The 21067-nt window shown below is 45.7% G+C and overlaps 1 protein-coding gene across 6 annotated transcripts in view; it reads right to left on the bottom strand.

Annotated features, from left to right (window-relative positions):
• LOC108154706 (neurogenic protein mastermind) overlaps positions 1-21067 on the bottom strand; it is a 94464-nt gene that overhangs the window by 6213 nt on the left and 67184 nt on the right. The window contains exon 1 of one of the 6 annotated variants that reach the window (XM_033394367.1): positions 7086-7190. The exons of 3 other annotated variants lie outside the window; for them this stretch is intronic. Coding sequence is in view for 2 of the 3 variants with exons in the window: in XM_017285060.2 (XP_017140549.1) it covers positions 4122-4280 (159 nt within the window). In the remaining variant the exon portion in view is untranslated. Of the gene's footprint in view, positions 1-49; positions 768-4121; positions 6068-7085; positions 7191-21067 lie in introns of those variants that run through there. 2 more of the 6 variants (XM_017285060.2, XM_017285087.2) reach the window with 2 other exon arrangements.

Raw genomic sequence — 21067 nt, 5'->3', positions numbered from 1 at the left:
GTTTTTTGTTTTTTTTTGTTTTTAGAGACAACCACAAAATGCCGTTCACCTTTTTTAAGCGCCGCATATTATTCTGCACACACATACGTGGCCCTGTGTGTGTGTGTGTGTATGGGTTGTATGAGTGCGGATGTGTGTGTGTATTTGTATTTGTATTTTCACATTCTATTACAATTTGATCACATTTATTGCCGTTTCTTCTTCTTCTTCTGCTACACTCGTTGCTGTTTCTTTATGCACTCTTTTTTTTCTTTTCTTCGCACTCTCTCTCGATTCCGATTCCGATTCCCCACGCCCCACCACAACGACGACTATATGGAACGCCGCTCATTTAGTTTATGTTTTATTCACATATAAATCTATGCGCGCCAGGGAGCTACGCGAGTTGTGTATAATTTTCATTTGTTTCACTTTTTCTTTATTTTTGCACCACACACAGAAATTGTTATACGCGTATTTGTAGCACAGTCGGGGGGACGGTGACGACAGAGACAGAGACACAGTGGACAGAGCGGCGCGGCACGGCACGGGCAAGCCGATGGAAAGAAGGTGAAAAGGGAACGAACAACACAAAAGAGCGAGAGCAATAAAATGCGGCGCAAACATACACACACAAACAGACAGCCCGAGTGGCAAACGAGGAACAGAAGGGAAACAAAATATACAACGGAACGGAACGGAACGATGACGATGGCGACGACGACGACGGATGATGTCTCGACGTGAGTCTCGGGAGTAATTTTTTTTTTTCTTTTTGCTATTTGCTAGAGTGATACACGACAACTGCAAAGAGGGAGCGAGAGGTGTTTTTATGTAAAGCATTGCATTCGCATTCCCGCTCTTCAAGCTGCTTATTTTGCTCTATCGAACTCTTTGTGTCACAAAATAAGAAACCAACGGGAGAGCACTTTCGTAGAGAGAGTCCAACAACAGCAGGGAGAGCAATCTCGCAAACAAACCCAACGGGAGAGAGAGAGAGAGAGCAAAAGAGCAGTTTTGTTGTTAGGCAACAAACGAACGAATGAGCGAGTGTGAGAGTGTAGAGTGTGAGAGAACGGGCCGAAGCCGAAGCGAGCCGACGGCAAGCAAGAGTACGTACACGAGCACTTTTCGCTCATTTGCAAAAAAGCGACAACGAAAAAAGAAAAAACCCAGGCAGCCGCCTAAAGAAAAGTACAATAAAAATTAATCCGATTGACAAACGCTGCCGTAGCTTCGTTTCGTTTCGTTTCGCTCTTCTGACACTACCACTGGTGTTTCTTCTTCTTCTTCTTGCCGTTTCGCTCTTTCTCTCCTGCTGCTGCTTCTTCTTCTTCTTCTTCTTGTTGCTCTGACGCTTTTGATAAATATTTTCGCTGCGACTTCCGCGCGCGCGCCCAACCAAAAACAACAACGAAAGCAAACTACAACAACTATTCGTATTTGTAGTTGCTGCCTTCCCGCTGCGCTGCGTCGCATGGCGTCGCGTCACTGCTGCTGCGGCCGATTCTCCTTCTTCCTCTGTCCAACTTCCAACAAGCAGCAGCAGCTGCGTGCTGGCAGAGCTGCCAACAAGGCCCAGGCCAGGCAAAGCCAGCCGGCGTCTTTGTCAATTCGCGAGCATCGGCGCTGACGCTGACAGCGGGGCCAGCCAGCCAGCCAGCCAGCCAGGCAGCAGCAGCAGCAGCAGCAGTGCACAAACAACAAGAAATCAAAAGGAATTCCATTTTAAATGGGAAAAAAAAGTAGAAGCAGTATCAACACACTCAACCGAACAATTATTCGTACACCCTCTTAAAATCGTTTTTTTCTGCCCAATTATCTTAAATACCTTAAATTAAATTTCAATTCATATATTCATATCAGACCCCCTTGCTGGACTTTCTCTTATGATCTTGAAGATTCTTGAAGATCCTGAGCAGCTGTTTATTTTAAAAGCTAGACCAAACAAACGCACTGGCATGTATCTCTTCGCAAAAACTTCAACCAAAGTCGAATGTTTATTGTTTATTTTTGATAATCGATACCCAGACCAAAGGGAGGTGCGACGCAACTAGCGCCACTCCGTAAACAGGTAACAGCCCCCCCTCCACTCCACTCCGTATTGGATACGAATTTTTGCGTCTCAGAATGCTTCTGTTTCTGCGTTGCAAACATCTGTTTGAAATTAAAATACCTTCTCTTTGGCAAAGGGTATAACAAGCCGCAAATGTAATGAAGAGGGAAGGCGGGGGACAACAGCCTAGAGAGAGACAGAGGGGGGGGGGGGGGGGGGGGGGGGGTGAATGGTAGCACAGCCAGCAGTGTATAAAAGAGACTGAGTGGGGAAATCGGAGAGCAGGCCGGAGAAAAAAAAAAAAGAGTGTGGGATAGGACAAAGCTAGGAAGAGGGGCAGCGGGGCAGCAGAGCAGAGCAGTGCGACAAGCGACGACGACTTAATTTTTGGGCCCTGCCTGGCTCTTGCTTCGCTTCGCTTCGACGTCTCCGCGTCTCACGTGCGCGTGAATGAGATAAATCTATGATGATGATTATGTTGCAGCAGCCTTTCGAGTGGGTGAGAGCGGAAAAAAGGAGATGGAGATGGGAGAATGCCAGAGCATGCGAAAAAGAGAAACGAAAGAGCGCCCATGGCATATGATGCTTCAAAAGAGTGAGGGGGAGGTGGGGTACTGGTGTATAAGGGAGGAGTAGGGTGCGAGGGTGTGGCATTACGCATGCATTTCTTATTGCAAGTGCTACCAAAAGAGCGGGTGAGGGAGAGAGATGCATTCCAATGATGCAGGAAAAAAACCGTTGGTTGCAGTTTTTCGCTCTCTCTCTCTCTCTCTCTCTCGGAGGGCTAGGCGGTGGGGGCTGCTAGTGCTGCAAGCGAACCTGTTTCTTTCCTTTTTTTTTGTTTTTGCCAAAATTTGTTGATAACACATCAATACACACTTGCAATTTTGCATCTGCAACCGCCTGCATATGTGTGTGTGTGTAAAAACTGGTTATCCCCTAAAGACGTTGACTTCAAACAGCCATCGAACCAAGACACCAAACCCCAACCGAACATCGAGCCTCGGTATCATACCCCATCTGGCAACACCGCACAGCTCACACACAAAATATTCGTATTCGTATTCGTATTCGTATTCGTGTGCTGTCGTAGCCCATCGTTGGCTGCCGCCGTTTAACACATGGTAGAATTATTCAAGGTACGGTCCCTGCTAGGACATTATGCAATTACTTGCCCCTGCGATGGGATGTTTGCCCAGTTCTCCCCACCTAATAGAGGCATACCATGCGTTCACATGTACAACATATACAGAGAGAAGGGTGGAAAAACCACTTAGGCCACCAAAAACGACAACGGTATGGTCATACCTTCTGAATAATTCTACCATGGTTTAAGTTCACGTCGATGAGTCAAGGTCGAGAGACGTCACGCAAATTTTCGTTTTCATTGCCTTTTGCCCACAAAAAAAAGCGCTCACACACACACACACACCCATACCGTTTTATTTTTAGCCCCCTTCCGACAACAACGACGACAGACGAGCCCGAAGAGCGAGCCGAATGGTCGGTCGCACGAGTTGGCTTAGTGGGAGAGGGGTGGGGTGGGGTGCAAATGAATGAACGCAACCAAAACTAAACGGTTCATTGCTGCGGCGCTACTGCTGCTTATCCACAACTACGGCTGCGCTGCTTTTCCGCTGGTTTGGTGCTGCTGTTGAAAATGTAGACTATTTTTTGTTTCTTTTCGTTTTTTTATTTTGCATTCAAATATAAAAATTATTCCAAAGGAATTACGATTTCTCTTTGGTCTTTAGTTGAGGGTTAATCAACAGCCCACGGACAGAGTCGCGCCGCTTGTAATGGGTTAACAGAAATTGTGCCCCAATTTGTGTGCTGTTAAGAGCAACGAATGATGGGCGCACAGAAACCGATGGCAACGTCGCCAGCAATCAGCAGAACGGAGCGACGGCGGCAGCGCCACAGCACGTGCAGGCGCGCGCAATGTAAACAGAGAGTAAGAGAGCGGACAGAGCCACACAGAGAGAGAGAGCGAGAGACATAGAAGAGGAAGCACAAGAGAGGAGCCAAACAAATAAAGAGAGTGGAAGAAAACAAAAAAAAAAAAAACCAAAAGACAAACACTCACGCTCTTTGTTAATTTGCGACCGCCGCCTGTGTTGCGTTTGCTGCCATTGCTGGCGCTGCGACTGCGTTTACGTGCGGCGGCAGCGGCTGCTGCTGCTGTTGCCGTTGCGTTCGCTGCGGCCGTTGCCGAGGGCGTTGTGGTTGTGGCAGAGGCCAACATGGTGATGATGCTGGTTTTATATCTATGCTTCTTCTTGCGACTCCTTTTTCGTATTGCGGTTCTTCTATTAGTCTTCTTCTTGTTCGTGGAATGCCAGAGTTAGAGCGATAATCGCTCCATAGATGCGTTTCAAGAGCGGCATAACAGCAAAAACCTGTCCATTATGCCTCCGCACTACTGCACCCTCTCCTAACCAAGCATAGATATAGAGCCTGCCTTGGGCAGCGGGAGGGGTAGAGCGAGAGAGTGAGGAACAGCTGACACAGTTGCCGGCAAAAATCAGCTGCCCGTTCGGGTTTGATAGCGAGAGAGAGAGAGAGAGAGAGAGTATTGTATTCCGTGTGGTGTTTGCTCCGCTCTCCGTCTCGCACGCAAGCAGCAGCGAGAGAGAGCACGTTCGTTCGATGTCGCTCTCTGGCGCTCCCTCGCTGTCCTCTCTCTCTCTGGCACTTTGGTTATTTCGTGCCGTCTGCTTTTTGTTTAGTATTTTCGCTGTATTTTTGCACACTTTACTTTTGCACGTTTTGGCACACACACACACACACACAAAACACATGCACATGAACAGAGAAAAAAAAAAACTTGTCTTTGCTGCTGCCTTTGCGTTTGCCTTTGCTTTTGCACTTGCTTTTGGCTTTGACTTTGCGGCTACTTTAGCACTTGCTGCTGCTGCTGCTGCTTATTTGGCTCTTGCTTTTGCTGCTTTTTCGATTTTTCTTATTTTAGTAGGAAGTTGGCGAAAAATTGTCCGACGTCGAGCGACACACAACAACGACACGTCACGTTGCTCGCTCTTTAAGTTCGACACTGTTTCGTGATAGAGAGCGGCGACAAGGTAAAATTGGCGAAAAATCTACAACACACACAACAACAACAAAAAAAAAACAACAACAAAACACGAAGCCGCTGCTGCTGCTGCTTTTGTCGATGTACGCGCGACCCCGTCGTCTCTACTTTTGTACGTTTATATGCAATACATATATATGTATTTTTTTCCTCTGTTCGTGTGTGTGTGTTAACCGAGTAAACTTTTGTGTTTAGCCTCCGCCGCCGACACCGCGAAACGACACCCGCCACTGTCTCCACTAGAATGCCTAGAATGCCTCTCTGCCCCTCCCGCTGTCAATGACTGCTGCTGCTGCTGCTTCTGCTGCTGTCACTGACGCTGCCTCTGCCACTGTCTTCTTGATGTTTCTCATTTGTTCTTGTTGGCAAGGCCGCCACACTGCACTGACGCTGCCGCTGCTGCTGACGATGCTGCTACTGCTACTGTCCCTCTGCTTGTAGCGCTGCTTTGATGACTGGCTGGTGGCTGCTGCTGCTCGGACTGATCTGATGCCTCCTCTGCTGACTACTTTGGTGCCGTGCCTTTGCTGTGCTTCTGCCGCTGCTTATGCTGACTGCATTAGAAAGCTTGCACATTTTTTGTTGCGCGACAGAGCCGCTGGCTGGGATTTTCACTGCTGTTAATAGGCGCTCAGTAGTGGCGGCAGCGAAGCAGCATTTACAGCCACATCAGAAGCAGTTACAGTGACAGCGGTGAAAGCATTTGAATAGAACAGCGGTGGACCCCCCACCTCCCCCAAGGCCCGCTAACCCAACCAATAAATAGCAAAATGTTAACAGTTCTTCTTTGTTTTACACACACGAAAACGCAAAACACACACACACAGTGCATTAACTATGTCTTCAGACATGAATTATTTAATAAGTGTTGGTGCACAAATATTTAAGCAAATAAAACAAATTCAAAACACATGAAGAGGGTAGAAAGGGGTGTTGTTTAAGAATAAAATTATTGTAGATTTCATTCAAATAAACAGCCTGCCTGCTGTTCGAAAACCCTATTGATACACTGTATTATGAACAGCGAAATATCAACAAAAAACAAAACAAAAATAAAGTAATCGAAAAAAATATACAATAAAACCCGCTGGCCTCGTATTAATTTGTTCGAGTGTTGTTTAATTATAGCTGCTGCTGCTAGAGTGAGGAGGGGCAGAAGGGAAGGTATGTGCTGGCCCAAAAATGGTCATTATTATGTGTATGCGGGAAAGAGAGACAGACAAGGGCCAGGACACAGAAAAAGAGTAGACACCATTTCGGAGTGGAGACATGTACCCGCGTATCCCTATATAAGGCTTCGAGCCGCAACTGCAACTAGATTATGGCTTTGGGAGGTCGGTCTATACACTGCCATGCATCAGAGGAGGTGCAAACAAAGGAGTGACAGCATCGTTGGCTTTGGGAGGGCTATACACTAAAATGCATCAGAAATGCCGAGAAAACAAGGCATGGCAGAGTCAGCTAAGAACAGCTAGTGCATTTATTCCCCCATGGCTTCCCCAGTCACGCGTAAAAGCTAAATACGAAGCTCCCGTTCACCGTTCGGCGTGGAGTTGAGACCGAAATCGGTGGCTGATGCTGGATGCGTTTCAAGGCGGTGGCAATGTAAAATGGCCTCAAGGCCAGAGACCAGAGCCCACCAAAAAGCTGCATAAATTCCACTTTTGGACACATGTATGCAAATGAAGCAAATCAATTAAGCGAAATGAAACGGAATGAAATTCAAGACGAAAATAAAATTACGTGCCTCTCGGGGGCAGAAGTCGCACCAGTCGATGGTTGGGGGACTGGGATTGGGATTGGGATGGCACACATGTACCGTACCCGTAGTGTGGTGCGGATTGTACGGTGGGTACATACGGATGAATGACGTGATGATATGTGCGGGATATGTATTGTATGTGTATGTATATATATGTATATGGATTGCACAGAGGGAGCTTCTCGCTCTATACTCACTTTTGCATATTTTCAATTTTCAAACAACAACAAAATACAAAATCAATTAACTCGAAACACAAATTTTCACTCGTTTGAGTAGAGTTGTTTTTTCTCTCTCTCTCTCTCTCTCTCTCCCTTTCTGTCTCTGTATTGTATCTGCTTCTCTTTCTCTCTCTTTGTGGCCTCTTTTTCCTCTTCAGATTTTAGTTGGGAGATTTTTTTTGTTTTTGTTTTTCGTATTGCACTTTTATTTGGTTTTTTTTTCTGGCTATCTGCTGTTTGCGCTTTGCGTTGATTTTTCCATTTGATTTGTGCAACTTTCACCCGAAAGCCGAGAGCCGCACAGAGACACAAAAAAAAAAATAAAATAAAAAATAAAAACCGAATGATTAGGTGGACTTCTACACACACACACACACACACACACACACATGCACAGACAGACACTCTTTTTTTTTTTTAAGCATGTATTTTGGTTAGATTTAATTTTTGTTTTTTTTTTTGTACATATGCTTTCCCGAATGTCAGCTGACGTAATCGCAGCATAACAGCCAAAACTCACACACAGGTTGAGGAGGGGGCAGGGGGTTGGGAGGGTTGGGGCAAAGGCAAATAAAGAGATTCAGAGTATAAAACCAAAGTTGTTGTTTTTTTTTATTTCGTTTTTAGGCGGCGCGCGTGTATGATTTGGTGGAGGGGGTGGAAGGGGGCCGCCTCTATAGAGCTGTCTCTCGCGCTGTTTCGTAGTCCGTCGTCAAGTTGACTCAATCAACAAATACACACACACACACAGCCACACAAATACATATATGTATGTACATATGTATATATAATTGTAAATTGTTTAGCTGTTGTCGCCATCGCCTCGACAGAAAGAAAAAAAAAACACACACACAAAATAGCAAAAGCAATCGGCACAAAAAAAAACAACAGCCACAGAAAGAGCAAAATAGAGAAACAAATGTAAAGGAGAAGACAGAAGAGAAGAGAAGAGAAGAGGAGGGGCAAGGCAAAAGCATGAAACAGCAAACAAACCGCAAGAACGGAAGAAAAAACAACAGCAAAAAAAAAAATAAATCGAAAATCGAATACTATTGAAGATGTTAAATACTAGCAACAAATCCAACAGAATAACCATAGATATCTGCTTCAATCAAGTAGGTCATCGTCAGCCCACTACTCGGGAAAGCCAAACAGTCGAAATTTCCATCATCTATTCGATACGATCAATTTATATACATACATATGTACATATCAACCCCACTTTAAAGACAATTTTCATGTATTTTCATTCACAAAATATATGCCCAAATATGTATCTACAATCCACATATGTATGTACATCAGATCCCCCGCCCAGATAGAAATCCTTATTCCACTGTTAATGAAAATATTAGTTATCATTTCTAGAGAATCCAAAGTGATTCCATCAAAGAGATCGCCTTCCCAGATTCCATCGAAACCCTGGATTTAATGAGAAGCTTCCATTACTTTTTCCCACCTGCTCTTTGACAGATTTATCGGGCACATTTTGTGCACTTAATCGATGCAGTGCAGTGTTGCCACACAATTCGCAAAGGAATCGCTAGATATGCATACGTTTCACTTTCCCAGGGTTTAATGCTCGAATTGAAATTTTCTTTGAATTGAATTTGGTATTTTGCATTCCATTTGAATTAAAAATTAGTTGCCATCACAAAATAATAATAAAAATGATTTAATTAAATCGAATTTTTGCACCAGACACGAGCCGAGGAGCGGCAGAGAGGGGGGGGAGGTGTCGAAAGAAACGATAGAGAGCTAAAACAGAAACAAATGCCTAAAATATGCGACATCCAACGACAACGACGTTTGACGTTCGACGTTCAACGTTTATCGGTTTGTCTTTGTTTGTCGTTGGCCTTTTGTTTTTGCCGTTGCTTTTTGTTGTTTTTCTTTTCTGTTCGTTTCGTTTCGTTTCTTTTCTGTTGCCTTTCTGATAACGAACGCGTCGGCGGCGGCGACGGCAGCGATGGCCGTTGGCCGAAGGCGGAGGGTAGAGGCAGAGGGTCTGGGACTGGGCGATAACGACGAGTGAGCGCACAAAAGCATCGAGAACGTAAGCGAAACAACAAATTAACATACCGCGAATATTAAAACAAAACACAATGGCGAAAAAACAGAGAGTCCCGGTCCCGCCGCCGACTGCACTGCACAAAAGTTACGCATGCAAAGAAGAGAGCGAGAATGTGGCTGAGCGAGAGGGAGGGTAGATCGGGTCGGGTCGTGTCGGTCGGTCGGTAGGCATCGGGTGAGCAAGGTGAAAGACAAGAGGGGGGGGCGGGAGTATCCAACATACGATAGCCACAGAGGAGCGAGTGGCGAAGGAGGTGGGAGAAGCGAGACAGCGTCTAATTATGTTGCACTAACAACAACAGCCAGCCTAAGCCAAAAAGCCAGAGAGAGAGAGAGAGGAGCATGATCCAAAGTGTATTTGAAACAAGGTGAGGCACTACCCTCTGCGGAATGCCTCACCCTGCAATTCATACACTTTTGGCACACGACCCACTCACTCACTGACGACGCGACGACGCGACGACCGACCCGACCCACGACGAACGACGGGCGACGGGCAAACGACGACGACGACCCACGACAACACAAAACGCAGCGAGTGAGTGGGACCCAAAAAGCAACAAAAGCAAAAAAAAAAAAAATATATCACACTCGCTCCATTGCTCTCTGGCGTTCGCTCTCTGGCTTTGCCTCTCTCTCTCTCTCTCTCTCTCTCTTTCTCTCTCTGAGACGGGTACAATTTGAAAACAGTTTAATTTACTATTTGAGCAAAAACAATGAGAACACACACACACACACACACACACACCCGTAGAGAGAGCAAAAAAAAAAGAAAACAAAAACCAAAAAGGAAACGAAAGAAATAACACAAAAAAATATATAAGGCAAACTGACGTTTTACTATGGCGTTTTGTTGTTGTTGTTGTATTTTATTTGGTTTGCGCTTCGTTTTGGCTGCGCGTGTTTTTCGTTTCAGTTATTATTGAGACTAAAAATGCGGCGTGAGATTTGATTGTGAGTAAGCGCAAAGCAGAGGCCAGGCCAGGCCAGGCCAGGCAGAGGGAACAGCAAACAGCAAAGCACACACCACAGCAGAGGGAGAGGCAGAGGCAGTGGGAGAGGCAGAGGCAGAGGCAGTGGCAGAGACACGGGCAGAGCTAAAGCGCCGCGCAAAGCACCAGCAGAGCCAGAAGAAGAAGCAGTGGCGAAGCAGTGCCAGCAAACACACACACACACATTGAAACACAGAATAAAAGGCACAAACACACAACACACACAGAGAGCCATGGACATGGACTTGGTCACATATGCACGGGGAGGGAGAGAGAAAGAGTGAGCGAGAGGGCGGAGGGGGGGGGGGATGGCAGGGGAAATTTACAAAAGTAAAAGCTAAAGAATTGTGAGGAACGAAGGATATGCCAGGAGAAGAGAAAGAAGAAGCAAAAGCAGGCGATGTAGAAGAAAAAGGGGAGAGGAAGGAATAAGAAAGGTAGAGAAGCCGCCAAGAATAGGAGTTGGTGGACCGGGAAAAGGGAGAATGGAGAATAAAAGGAAGTGCCAGCAAAGGAGAAGAAAAAAGGGGAAGAATGCGGGCTAGGAAAAGGCGATCAAAAGAGAGAGAGACACCAGGAACAATGTGGACAAGAAGGATCGCCAGAGATTAAGCAAGAGAATACGTAGAATGGAAGAGAGACAAGACGTTGAAAGCGATGGGAGAAAGCACAAGAGGAATGGATAAAAGGAATGAAAGAAATCTAGAAACCAATCTAGAATAGAGGAAAGGACCGAGGAAGAAAGGGCAGAGAATCAGGAAAGCTGAAGAACGGATAAGCAGAAGGGCGAAGAAAGGAGACAAGCAAAGAAAAGGAAAAAGAGGAGAACGAGTGGCAATAAAGAAAAGGGAGAAGCAGCAGAAGAAGAGGAGAACGAGTGTCAATAAGCAGCGAGCGGGCACAGAAGACGAAGATGAGGAGAGAGAGAAAGAGCCGAAGAACGAGAAGCAAGAGAAAGCAAGAGCCCAGCGATAAACACGGCGGAAAATAGTTTGTTAGAATAAAAATCAAATTTCGCGGAAGCAGGGCGGCCACAGAAAGATAACAGAAGGGGCACAGACGTTGAATGTGGGGCACAAGAAGCGAAGGAAGTGGGGGAGAGAGAGGCGGCTGCTGCTTTTGGGGCGGAGGGAAGTTCGGGGGTTCTGGGGGTGGGGGGAGAATGAAAAGCTTAGCAACTGATAAAACTTTTTCGAGTGGGCGCCTAGCCAGGAAGGGGCGTGGCAGCACATTTCGATATTATGTTTGTTTTTGTTGTTGTTCTTCTTGCTGTTGAAGAAGAAAAAAGACTGTCATATGAGGTAATCGACGTCTTCGAACCGCGTTTTCTGTTTATCAAAGTTTTATATAGACAAAAGCCAAACAGAGAAACAAAGAGCAAAGCAGAGAAGCAGAGAAACAGAGAGAGAGAGAGAGAGAGAACAAGAGCTAAGGAATAGCCAAAACAAAAAGTATGCCAGACAAAAAATTACCGCATCTGGTGGTAAAAATTATTTGTATACACATTTTTTCAAATTTTGTTTCAAAATTACACACGTGTCACGTATTCCATGGAATTATTTCGATTTTTAAGGAAGTATCAGGATTGTACTGCTTGAAAACACTGCTTTCCAGAAGCATCCATAAGCTTTCTGTAAGAGAACACTGCTTTTGGGTTGGGCACCCTGCTTGCTTGCTAGAAGAATCCACTGCTTTTCCTATGGCACTTTCCAGAAGAATCAACTGCTTTTCTCTTGGATTCCCTGACCAGATTATTATAAGAATCCACTGCTTTCGAGAAGGAGAAGGCACCCGTGACCTGCTTTCCCACTGATTTGCTTAAAAATACACTACTCTCAAAAAGGATGATCCGCTTTTCAGAAGCAGCAACTTCTTTCTTGAACAATCCACTGCTTGGAAGGCTGAAATCCACTGCCTTCCAGCTGAAATCCACTGCTTTCTAGATAAGAAACCACTGCCTTCCAGAAGGATCAACGCTTTCCCGAAGCATCAACGCTTGTCAGAAAAACACACACTGCTTTCTAGATGGTATCCACACAGTAAATGAAGGTCGAAGCCGCTGCTTTACAGAAGGAAAATTGGGTTAGCGCTTTCGGCGCTTCATATAACCGACAACAACTGTATTATAATCGATAATCGATAGTGTTGTGAAATTTAACACCCCGTCCAATCGTATCGGAGATGTCAACAACAGCTGTTTTGTTCAAATGTGGATGTTAAACTATTTATTGAGTACGTTTTTGGACCCTACATGCAGTACAGATATTCCTCATGCCCGAGAGATCCAACTCTATTGATCTCTCGGCGATCTGTAGGTCTATGTGGGAGATCTCTCCCCCCCACTCCTTTCCCACCACTTGAGAGAATTTTCGTGATATGCCGCGATGATGTCTAAAGCGAATGGAATTTTGTATTCATAATAATACAGAAAAAAAAAACACACACAAAATAAATAAAGCAATGAAAAAAATACTATAAGAAATGCAGGCAGCAATTGGTTTATTTATAGATTGTCAAGAGTTGGTCGGGTGGTCGGGTGGATGGGTGGTTGGGGGGGTTTTGGTGGTGGGGGGGGGAGGCGAATAAATAGTTGTGTATTCTATGGAATGGAATGCCGTCTATGAGTTAAGTTCTTTCTTTCTTATCAACGGCAAGCGTAAATGGATTGTACATAATGTTCCATGCCATACATATGCATAAGCACATTATGTGTGTGTGTGTGTATAGATAAGAGCTGCAGAGGAAATGGCAGGGGGGAAGAGAGGGAGAGAGAGCTCAACAGAGAGCTGTCCCCCAGTCCATGTGGCGCGCCAAGATTTAGCAGGGTCCTTCGGGCGAGTGCCTCGACAAAAACGTTGCCGATGGATTCGAAGTCAGCCTTTGCTTTAGGACTGGATATTATAGATCCCATTACAATCGATTATTGCCCAACTGTAGCGCTTATGGAGGGTAGATTTACTTCCCAAGAAGTTCGATGGTTAACCGATTAATCGTTTTGCTTCGATAAACGATGACATTGAAAGACATTGAAGGAATCGCAGAAGAAGAGCAGGGCCAGGGCCAGAGCCAGGACCACAACCACGACTAGGACCACGACCACGACCACGACCAGGGTTAGGACCACGACTAGGACCAGGCCCAGAACCAGGACCAGGACCACGACTCTTTTGGCTTTTAGGTGACAAACTCCAACCCAACTATCGTTTGCTTATTAATCGTTCCATCTATACCATACCTCATAAAGAGGGGAAGGGGAAAGGCAAGGCAAGGCAACTATATGGCACTCATATTTATTGATCAATTTTTTCTTCGCCTTGCATTATTTTCTCTTGTGTTCTGCTTATTGCCTTCATTGCCTGTTGAGTTATTGATTTTGATTCTCATTTATTTTCACCTTTTTGTTGTTTTTGTTGCCGCCACCTTTGCCTTTGTGTCGATGGTCTGTGTTTTATGTAACTAGTATATATACTAGATATGATTCTATATACATTTCTGTTTTTTTTTTTTGCGTATAGCTTTTGGCTTTAGCACATTGCCCTCACCCTCGCGTTTTGTTTTGTTTTTTTCTTTTCTTCTCTCTTTGTGATTTCTGTTTGGTTGCCATTGAAATAATTTGTACTTAAAATTGTTTAGATAAGATTTAATTGGGAGCAAACAATGCAATGAGAGAACCAAAACTCAAATGGAGAGGAGGCAACAGAAGAAGAGGGAATAGATTGAAGAATCAGGCGTTGTGCCTCGACAAAAACGTTGAAAAATCATATACAATTAAACAACAAAATACGAGTCCATTTCATGTATAGATCTGGGAAATAAAATACCTAAAAGACAGGAAAATTAAAGGATCTTTATCTGCGCCCATACTGCCATACTTTGGATCTTCCTATCCGTAAACTATCCGTAAATTTCAGACTTTCCTGAGGACAAGCGGGTCTCCTCAGTAAAGACAAATTTTTCTTCTAGAACTGGTCTAAATCTTAAGGATTTTCCTTTCCTGGAAAGGAATATATCTACCTATAAATATTACGCCTTGTTTTTTTGTTCTATAATTTGGCATTTAATTTTCAATCAAGGGGCTGGTAAATATTTATCAGACGTTGACGACAGTCGCCACAGTATTGACACACGAGTACATAAACAAATCGAAGCGACTGTTTATTGTTTAAATGGCGAGCCTACAACCCACCCCCCACCCCAACCACAGCCCCAACCCCCGGCCCATACGAGTATGTAGACATATATTCCCCCGTCTGGCTTTGTTGTGCTCTCCCCGGACAATGAACAATTAATGAGAGAACTCGGAATGCTCAATGGCGCACTTAAATAATAACAATACAAACGAGTATACATATAAGAAACCAAACCACGAATCAAATAACAGAGCCTGTACAAAGCAAAATAAATATCTGACAAAAAGCAGTCCAAGCAGTTCAAGCCACATGGCGTATGCTTGATGCGATTCGATATCAAATCTGCTCTTCTGCTCTCAGGTCTCTCGACTTTTCCACCTATTTTTCCACCTCCCCCAGGGTTGGGGAGGGTTGGGAGATTTTCCCGAGTGCAAAGTGCGGCCCCAAAACGCAGCTCACTCTGGGTTTAACGATTAGTGGAATCGGATGGGATATACGGGTACGGGGCAGGGGATGGAGAGGATGGATGCCGACACAAAATGGTTGACTCGTTCGCACGCGCATTTTCCTGTGGGGGGGAGAAAGGCCGCCACTCTACACAGAATCAAAATTAACTAAACAACTGGCAAGCAGTCCCCCCCCAGCCCTCCCCTCCACCAACCAACAACAGCAGAAAAGTGCCCGTAAAGCAGGGTATCAAGCAACAGCAGAAAAGTGCCCGTAAAGCAGGGTACTGCCCAAGCAGTACAAGAGTGGTAAAAGAAGCAGGGCAGAAGCAACATAGCACTGCAGTGCAGTTCAGTGCAAAAGCAAAGCAGAGGAAACACCCGCAAGAACAACCAGGAGAACAGAAGCAACAGCAGCAAGAGCAGGCGCGTCGTTCAAGCAGAATGCAAGCAGCGCAGCGGCCGAGGCACACACACAGCAGAAATAACGGAGAACAGAGGCAAAGCAGAGTCTCGGCAGCGGAATGGCAGCGCTGGGCAGAGTCTCGGCAGCGGAATGGCAGCGCTGGGCAGAGTCTCGGCAGAGGTGTAGCCCCGCTAAGCAGAGGCAGTGGCTGAGGCTGAAAGCAGAGGAAAGGTGGGAAGCACTGAGCAGAGGCAAGGCAGCGCCCGAACAGAGGCCAAGCAGAGGACCAGAGCACTGGCACAGGGCGCAGCAGGGAGGTGTACAGTTTTGGTAATAATCAAGCAGTGTCCAGGCGCAAGCAGTGAAACAACAGTTAACGAATGAAAGCAGCAGCGCATCAGCTGAGTCTGAAACCAGAGCAGAGCAGAGCAGAACCAGCACAGCCGAGTGGTGGAGTGGAGAGCAGAGGAGAGAGGAAGGGGTCAAAAGGAAGAGAAAAGAAGGACCGTGCAGGGGGTGGGGTAGGTCTCCAAAGCAAATATTTCAAATTTTCACTGGAAATATGGAAGGTTTGTTACGAATGTGTGTGTGTGTGTGTGTGTGTGGTGGGTCTCTGTGTGTGTGGGGGGGGGAGCTCTGCGTGCGGCTGTGGCTGCGAGTGAGCGAGAGAGCACGAGATTTCCAATGGTGTGTGTGTGCGTGCCAATTGCATTCTGCGTGTATGCGTGTGCGTGTGCACCTGCTGCACCATCCACATACACACACACTTGTACACATTCCCTCTACTCTTCCTTTCGCTACCTTCGTCCTTCACTCTCTTCCATCATCCTGTCCTGCTTTTTGGCTGTGTATCAATTTCAAAATGGCGGAGTGAAAGCTGCACGGTGGATGGTGGTTGGGGGACGACTCTAGAGCACCTTCAGCACCTATTCCCTAGCCGCACTTCCCCACACCCACACCCACACCCGCACCCACATCCGCACCCACACCCACACCCACACAGAATGCATACACGTATCTGCACATATTTTACAGTGAAAGCTCTCTCTCTCTCTCTTTCGCTCGCTCTTTTTTTTAGAGAGTAGTGTGGAATAGTTTTGGAATTGATAGGAACATCTGGTCTGGTTATCCTTTTGTGGTGCAAAACATGAAATTTCTTTTGGGGCGATCCTTTGGGGCTCCTTCCCTACTTTTACTTTCACTCTTGCTCTTCTCAGAGATCGGCGATCCCTGGGGCGGGCCCCTATTCAAAGAATACCAAGAACCACTTACATACCTATCTGTGTGCTATAATTTTCAAAGGATAATCCAACTTTAACGATAGAATACTCAACAACATATGTAGATATGATAGCTGTTCCATTGGCTCCAGTCAAAACCCGATGAACACAAGTCCACCTGTATCTATGTATCTATCTATCTACCTATCTGTCTACCGATCTATCTATCTTTATATCTATCAATAGATCTACCTGTCTTTATATCTTTCAATATCAAAACATAGATAGGTAGATAGATTAGAAGATCGGTAGATATAAAGACAGGTAGATTCTTTATATCAATCTATCTTTTCATCTATCTTACTATCTATCTGTTTCTATCAATCTACCCATCTACTAATCTATCTACCTATCTGTGTACCCATCTCTCCATCTTTCCATCCATCTATCTATCTGTCCTTATGTCTATCTATCTATATATCTATCTGTCTACCTGTCTTTATATCTATCTTTCTATCTACCTATCTGTCCATATATCCACATCTATCGTTTTACTATATCTTCGATAAATGGATGAATCTACAAGCTGTTCAAGGGGCCCCTCTATCGTCTATCTACCTATCTATCTGCCAATCTACGGATCTATCTATCCACCAATCTATCTTTCTTACAATAAACTGAGGAATCCACAAGCTGTTCAAGGGGTCCTTCTATCTTCTCCCTATCTCCCTATCTATCTACCAAACTTTGTATCTTTCTATCTGTCTATCGATCTACCGACGTACCTATCTATCTTTCTATATATTTCTCCAATAAACCAATAAATCTACAAGCTGTTCAAAAGGTCCTTCTATCATTGCCAGGACTGCCATGGATTGTAGGGTGCCACATTTTCCATTTCCCCACCAAACACTTCGATGTATGTGTATGTATCTGTGACTGTATCTGTATCTGTGTGTGTGTATGTATATGCTCTGGCTGTATGCGTGTCTCGCGCTATTTGGCGGAAGTCACAAACTTATTGGCTAGCAACGGGTCTGGCACCCAAAACTGGGAATAGGAGGTTGCCTCCTTGTGGGTTGTGGATTGTGGGCGTGGGTGTGTGAGGGTGTGCCTTACTCTGACAAAATGGCGGACATGGCCTAGAGAAGTGTTTCAAAAACCAAAACAACAACAACAACAACACCAACAAGGCTCTGAGCAAATGCTGCTGTACGTCAACTGATGACATTTTCCAGTTGGAACCGCCATTGCCACCGCCGCCGCGCTGTGTATTTGATGTGTGGGTGTGTCCGCGCGTGTGGCTGTGTGGGTGTGTGTCTGTGTGGGTGTTACAACATATTCCAGCTCCTAAAAATGCAAAAAGCACAGCCGCCCAGCAGCCCACATCCTCCTGGTCCTCCTGTGCACCACTAAGCCCTCGCCTGCCCGCCCTCCTGGCTGCCTGCCCTCCTTCCTGCCTCCCTGCCTGCCCTTCATCCTACCCTCCCATCCTGCCTCTTTGTTGAATACAAATCGATTCTCTGCGATCTGCAAGAAAGGGGATTTTGGATGGGAACAGATTGGAAAACCACAAGAAATTACCGATATCGGATATCGATTCTTTAATTTCCCTACAAAGCGATGGCCTTACGATTACCCAATGCTCGGTCGGTATGGTGGGGGTGGCCACAAATCGCCTCGATCTCTTGAATTCTGTGAAAAAGATACTACTTCTACGTACGATTTGATGTGCTCCGATTTCACCCTATAGGTGGGGGATTGGGGGTTGGTTGGGGGGGTAGATATTTGCTTTTGTTTGGGTGGTTTTGTGGGTGGTTGGTGGGTGCTTTGGTATACTCATAATACTCACGTAGGACAGATACATCGCTTTGCTATATCCATCAAAAGTAACACACATACAAAAAAACATTCATATCCTTACCTGAAAGAAACAAACAAACAGGAAAGTAGATTGAAGAGAGCACAGATAGAAAGAGAAAAGAGAAGAAAAGGGAATTAGTCAAGAGTTTTTTTTGTTTTGTTTTTTCTAGTTTAAAATCTAAATTGGAATTAAAATAGACAAAAAAAAATAAACAAAAAGGAAACAAAATATTATTCTAGTCCTGTGGACGGAGTCCTTTCGATGCCGTATCTGGCGTCGGGAGGGGGAGAGAGCTTTTACTTTTAATTAAATTAAATTAAATTCACAGACAGATAGTGCTTTCTCGCTCTCTCTCTCTCTCTCTCTCTCTCTCTCACATGTGTGTGTGTGTGTGGGGTTTAAGTTTTCGTCGAAAAGTTTGTGCGCTGCAAAATATGCTACAAAAAAGTGACTTCAAAATGTTGGCCCCCCACTCCTTCCCCCCCCCGCCGACCACGTGTGTGTGTCGCCCCTTTCCCTCCCCCTCTTCCGGCCCTGGGAAAAACTAACTCAACTCGGGCTCTGTCTCTGGCTTTGATTTCAACACACATTCAATCCTTCGCTCTGGTATTTCACCACACCCGAAAAACAGTGGAAGGGGCAAGGGGGCAAGGGGGCAAGGGGCCTGCAGTTCTGGGCATTTTAAATAATTTAAAGTTTAGCCAAAAACAGAAACGCAGACGATTGCGGAGACGAGAAGGAAAAGGCAAGCCACTGAAAGAGCAGAAGGCAAAAGGAGAGAAGGAAGAGAAAGAAAACCAGTGAAAGAACAGAAGGCAAAAGGAGAGAAGGAAAACCAGTGAAAGAATCATAAGGCCAAAAGAAGAGAAGGAAGGGAAGGAAAACCAGTGAAAGAGTAGAAGGAAAAGCAGAGAAGGAAGGGAAGGAAGGGAAAAAAAACCATTGAAAGAGTTGTCGGATTTGAGGGAGAAGAAAAAGTTCCAAAACTGAAATGCAAAATGAAGAAAATTCATACGAGAAAAGAAGAAGAGTAGAAGAAGAGTAGAATAGAAGAATAGAAGAGGAGGCAAACAATGAAAACGAATTTCAAGGCAAAAACAAAGCCTGCAATAAGTGCTCTGTGTTTCAGACCCAAAAGGTAGAAACCAAACGAGAAGAGCTGCGGCAAGGACCGCGGCTCTACATTCACACTCGAAACACAGTGGCTTTGGCTCCCCTCCTCCTCCCACCAGAGAGTGCACACTGCACGAGGAAGAGTGTGTGAGAGGGAGAGAGAGAATGAGTAGGAGATTCGGCAGAAAAAGAATAGGGAAAACGAAAGAGACCGCAGATCAAAAGAAGGGAATAAGGGAGAAAGAAGGGAAGATAAGAAAAGAAAGAGTGGGGAAAGCACAACAAGCGAAAGGCAGGGCCGAGTGAAGAGTGAAGAAAGGGCAGAAAGAAGACAAAGAGTGTGCAGAATGTGTATTCCCCATTTGAATATTTCCACTGCAATATATACCCTTTAATGAGCCAAGGACTTCCCTACCCTGTTGTACCCTGTTCTACGGTGCACACATCATACCCCCCCGCTGCCGTCCATTACAGGGTGTGTGCACTGCAACTGTTTGCGGCAGTGGCAAGCATATAAAAATCAAGCGGAAACTTTTGCACACAGGACAAAGGACAAAGGACAAAGGACGCAGGACGACACACGCAGACGCGTGGCTTGAACCGAAAAGGGACGGGACGGGACGGGCGAGTAGGAGGGAGGGGTGGAAGGAGGGGTGGAGAGGGGGTGGTAGATGGCGTTGTTGTGTGGCGAAAATGGAAGTTTTTGGACACGTCCACATCCTGCCTGCTGCTGCTGCTGCTGCGTCCTGCGCGTCCTCTCTGGGTCCTCCACTTGTCGACGGTTTTGTCGTGTTTCTGTCGGATTTTATGGTCGCGCATTTTGGCCTCATCTCTCAGCCACCCCCTCTGGCCCTCAGCCACCCCCCGCCCCCCTACCCAGTGCCTCCCCGCAGGCGCATTGCTTTTGCCTTTGCTGTTTCCACTCGACGCCTTTTCCCCTCCTTCTGTCCTCCCTCCATCCCTCCTTCCCTCCCCCACTTTCCACTTATTTAATTCCATGTCTTTATCCCTCTCTACCCCCCTCCTCTTTCTTCTCTTTCCGCATGTTTCTCCATTTGATTTCCATTTACTACTCCTTCGGCACTAAGTGTTTTCCTCCTGTTTTCCTCCTGTTTTCCGCCTCACAATTTTTCGTTTCTTTTGTGTCTGTTTTCCGTCTTCCTTTGCTTCTCTTTGCCATCAATCTTCTGCTGGTCCTTTTCTTTTCATTCTTCTCCTGTTCTTTCGCTTCATTCTTCTTCTTTTTCTCTTCATCTTCGGCCTCGTCTGAAGAGCAGTAGGCGTGGGCGTGCAAATAGGAGCAGAAGTAGGCGTGGGCGTGCAAATAGTAGCAGAAGTAGGCGTGGGCGTGCAAATAGGAGCAGAAGTAGGCGTAAAAGGGCAGGGGAGGGGGAGCCCGAGGAGGGATAAACGAATGAGGACAAGCACAAAGAGAAGGAGAAGAAAAAGAACAGAAGAATGAAAAAGCACGAACAAAAGTGCACGAAAAACGTTAAAATCTTAAAGAACAAAAAACGAAAACGCAAGACGAAGCAAAAGCATAAAAGGGAAGGCGCAACAAACGTAGGTGGCAACACCAGCAACAGCAGAAAGTGCAACATTCACCCCCTCCCCACCCACACAGGAGTGTATGTGTGTGTGTGTGTGTGTGTGTGTGTCTACAGGCAACCCTCGTGTGTATTGGCCTCGAATTATGAGAATGAGATTTCACGGC

This window comes from Drosophila miranda, chromosome XL (genome assembly GCF_003369915.1).
Source record: "Drosophila miranda strain MSH22 chromosome XL, D.miranda_PacBio2.1, whole genome shotgun sequence".
NCBI lineage: Eukaryota > Metazoa > Arthropoda > Insecta > Diptera > Drosophilidae > Drosophila > Drosophila miranda.
The sequence above is the reverse complement of the archived record's forward strand: the minus strand, read 5'-3'. Positions and strand labels throughout refer to the sequence as shown.